Raw genomic sequence first — 4,491 nt, forward strand, 5'->3', positions numbered from 1 at the left:
CGTTGGCAATTTAATGCGCTGCATTATTTTGCTCATTGCGCCCTCCTGTGGCCTCAGGAGACAAGCCAAAACTTTCCTTAAGACCCATTTAATCTGCATATAAAACATTAGAAATTGGTTTAATTTTAATTTTGTTTTCGACTTTTAAAACAAAATATTTGTTGTTTGTCTCAATAAATTGGGTTAATTTAAAAATACAGTGGTTGAATTTAAACAGTTTTTTTTCTATTGCTCTTTGTTTTAAAAAAAGGTTATAAAAAATGTCAATAATTATCGATACCGAACGATATGAAACATTATATCGTTGATACATTTTTTAGCTATATCACCCAGCCCTAAACCATTGAAAAGTTTGGGGTCAGTAAGATTTTTTTTTGAAAGAAGTCTCTGATACTCACCAAGGCTGTATTAAATATACCGTAAAAACAGTAATATTGTCAAATTTTATTACAATTTAAAAAAACTTTTCTATTTGAACACGTTTTAAAATGTAATTTATTCTTGTGATACAAAGCTGAATTTTTAGCAGCATTACTCCAGTCTTCAGTGTCATATGATCCTTCAGAAATCAGTCTAATATGCTGATTTACTGCTCAAGATACATTTCTGATTATTATCAATCTTGAAAACATTTGTGCCACTTAATATTTTTTGTGGAAACCATAATACATTTTTTAGGATTCGTTGATGAATAGAAAGTTAAAAATAACAGCATTCATTTGAAATTGTAAGGACTTTCACAAGAGTTTAATGCAAAGAATTTAATGCTGAATAAAAGTATAATTTCTTTAAAAAAAAAAATCTTACTGACCCCAAGGTTTTGAATGTGTTTTTTGTTGTTGTTGTATTATTTACCTTGAGAGGATCCCAGAAAACCCTCAGTGAGGTCAATAAGTCGATGTATTTTAGGTTGTAAAATGTGACAATATTTATTATTAAAAATGTTATTTGTAAATATATTTATTTGAGACAGAGGTAACAATGCCATGTTTTACTGATAAAGTACCGAGGTCTAATTGTGTGACATATTTGATTTTAGAGGCAGTGATACCAGAGGTGAAGTCTGAACATAACGGCAACCAGCAGGAGAACTCAGCTGTACAAGGTAAGAATTTACTGTATTTAAACTACATGTGCAACTACCACAAGCTACAAAACTCGAAATAAAGACCTGACACCATACGGTGAAGAGTCGGTATTTGAATGAAAGGTAAAAATGGCTGCAGTTGAGAAGATGCAACCAGCCATGTGCTGTACATATGGTCCAGAGGCCCCCCTCTCTCCTGGGGCCGAACCCCAGCAAAACTACCAGAGTAAATCCCTGAACTTGCCTTGCATCTCATTGAGTCCCTTTGAAGATGTCCAACTCTTTCAGGAGCGAGATTACAAACTGATGTTTTCATGTGCCTTTCACACTTCCGTTCCCCGAGATCTATTTGCGCTTTACAGCTCTTCTGCACACACTCATATAGTTACATTCTTATCCCCGTTCCATCCGTCTTTCCCTCTTCCCTCCAACCTAGCCTCCCAAATCTGGCCAAAAGTTGTGTTTGATAAATGGGACCTATTATCAACACGTCTGACGGCGAATTAAAGACCCGCTGCCGTACATCTTATTGAAATGTGGGGCTGGGGGGAAGGTGAATAAATACATACGTTTACAGAAGATGCAGTGGAAATGGGCTGCAAAGTGCTCCGCTGAAAATGAGTGAAATGTTTTTCCCCCTATATAGCCAATTTCACAGTCTGCAAATAAAGATACATCCATTTTTCTTCTGGCTTTGACAGCGGTGCTGTAACGGAGCACGGCTGAAGCGTTTGTAGAGTAGATACCGCCAGTTTTTTTCTTTTTCTTTGGGGCAGCACCAGGGTTCATTCTCAGTGTAAAGGGGTCATCGCTGGGTGATTGTAGGTTTCTCCGGTTGAATCAGACACAACTTCACCCTAAATCTGTGGCCCGTCTCATGTTTCAAAGTCTGTAACATTCAACTCAAAGCAAAACCTGCAGATCAAAGACATGCAGCCTTAGACTAGACTGAGAAATACATCAATTGTTATTTTGTAGGCCGACATCTGGAGATGGAATAGAGCATGCTGATGTCAAATCTTGTGAGACATCAACTTGTGACTCGAGAAAATAAAAAGAAGTTTAGTGCTCTTGAGTTGGTTTTCAAACATTAAGTGATGAGCAAACAAAATCACATTTGCTTATTGTACAAGAGTAACAATCCCAAAACAAATCCAAACGATTTTGGGTCGAAACCCACCAGATGAGAAGCACTCATCTTGAAATCGTACAGGATTCCTTTTGCTGCTCTTTCAATCAGGCTTAAAATTGACTAGGGGAGTCATTGGCTCCTAAAATAAAAACATTTAGGAGCCCAATAGGTTTTGTAGTTATCACAAATTGCAGAATCGCTTGATAAAGGTGGTTGATCAGAAGCAGTTTAGTTCCCATGCCATCACTTGTAATGATGATTTGTCATATAAAGGTCACTTTGTTTTGTAAGAATATTTCTGGCTGTTTGGAGGGGGGAAAAACGTGTTGATGGTTCTAACATGTTATCCATATTACTCCCAATAGTGATGTAAAAAAAGATGACCGGAGAAAAAAAATTATATTTCCATGCTTTGGGTTTACTCACAGATTTTTGAGTTCCCCAAAAAGCCTCACGTGCGTTTCTTGAGGGAATGCAAAACATTTGCGAAAGAACGCAAAAGTGTATCAGGGATTGCAAAAAACTGCCCACAAACATAAAGTTTCTCAGGGGAATGCAAAACTCTTGCTGGAGAACGCAAAAGCTCTGAAATATTTTTTTTTCCCACCATGTCCCTTTGGGGGCTTTGTACAAGATTACAGTCAGACCTCACTATGCTTAAATGACAAATAATATATACACATATATATATACACACATTATTATTATTTTTAATGAATACCATTTATTACAACAAAATGTTATGTATATTTAAATGACAAATAACAGTTCTCAGTTAATTTTGAAAAACTGAAAATATTTTAGTGGCAGTATGGAGGCCTGTGGAATGTAGTCTGTGACCTGAGTTGAGGCGTCACTAATGTGAACATAACAGCAGGGATTACTGTGAGAGCTCCGTCACAATGCCCCTGACCTTTAGAGCAACGAGCAGAACCGGGAAACCTGAAGATCAGACCTTTCCCCCATAATATATATATATATACACACATTATTATTATTTTTAATGAATACCATTTATTACAACAAAATGTTATGTATATTTAAATGACATAACAGTTCTCAGTTAATTTTGAAAAACTGAAAATATTTTAGTGGCAGTATGGAGGCCTGTGGAATGTAGTCTGTGACCTGAGTTGAGGCGTCACTAATGTGAACATAACAGCAGGGATTACTGTGAGAGCTCCGTCACAATGCCCCTGACCTTTAGAGCAACGAGCAGAACCGGGAAACCTGAAGATCAGACCTTTCCCCCATAATGCAGAGGTTAATCCGAGGTGCAAATGAGTCTCTCTGCTATGGGACGGTAATCGCAGTTCTTTGGCTGTTCACTTCACGAGTAGTGAAAAAACAGCTTTCCATTACACTTTTATACTTCACTAAAGGAGAAAAAACAAGTTTTTGCGCACAAAAAGTATTCTCGTAGCTTTCGTAAAATGACGGTTAAACCCCGGATGTCACATGGATTATTTTACCGATCTCCTTGGTTTGGAACGCCATGAGGGTGAGTAATTAATGACAGAATTTTAATGACTATCCCTTTAATACTGTTCCAGCTGCTAATTCAGTTTATGACTGTAAAATTAATCGCATGTTAATTGAGACTGCAATTGTGGATGCCGTATATTCAGTACTTCGATAAAATGAAGTGACTATGAATGAGTCCTACTGAATGAGCTTTAAACTATTTGAGTCACAAAGTTTTAAAGGGGTCATATGACGTTGCTAAAAAGAACATTATGTTGAGTATTTGGTGTAATGCAATGCGTTTATGCGGTTTAACCCTTTGACGCGTACGATCACACCGGTGTGATCAGTCTTGGCTGGTCCCTGAAGCGTACGATCACACCGGTGTGATTAGAACTTTCAGTGCGTCACGTCATCAACCGCTGAATTTAAATTGGCTTTCGTGCTTTGCCTGGCGCAAACCAGATCGGACGCGCTGAGCGCTTGTCATATTATCACAAATATTCAGTGTTTTCAACCATATAATGCTTATTTTAGGTTTCAGACATTTAAATACACATACAGTGGGTACGGAAAATATTCAGACCCCCTTAAATTTTTCCCTCTTTGTTGTATTGCAGCCATTTGCTAAAATCATTTAAGTTAATTTTTTTTCCCTCAATGTACACACAGCACCCCATATTGACAGAAAAACACAGAATTGTTGACATTTTTGCAGATTTATTAAAAAAGAAAAACTGAAATATCACATGGTCCTAAGTATTCAGACCCTTTGCTCAGTATTTAGTAGAAGCACCCTTTTGATCTA

General features: G+C 37.1%; 1 protein-coding gene across 2 annotated transcripts in view; it reads left to right on the forward strand.

Annotated features, from left to right (window-relative positions):
• Positions 1–4,491, forward strand: part of LOC107587233 (dachshund homolog 2) — a 169,267-nt gene that overhangs the window by 153,899 nt on the left and 10,877 nt on the right. For both annotated transcript variants that reach the window (XM_016274936.1, XM_016274937.1), the window contains one exon: positions 1,040–1,105. In XM_016274936.1, coding sequence (XP_016130422.1) covers positions 1,040–1,105 — 66 coding nt within the window. The remainder of the gene's footprint in view (positions 1–1,039; positions 1,106–4,491) is intronic.

This window comes from Sinocyclocheilus grahami, unplaced genomic scaffold (genome assembly GCF_001515645.1).
Source record: "Sinocyclocheilus grahami isolate Dianchi unplaced genomic scaffold, SAMN03320097.WGS_v1.1 scaffold91.1, whole genome shotgun sequence".
NCBI lineage: Eukaryota > Metazoa > Chordata > Actinopteri > Cypriniformes > Cyprinidae > Sinocyclocheilus > Sinocyclocheilus grahami.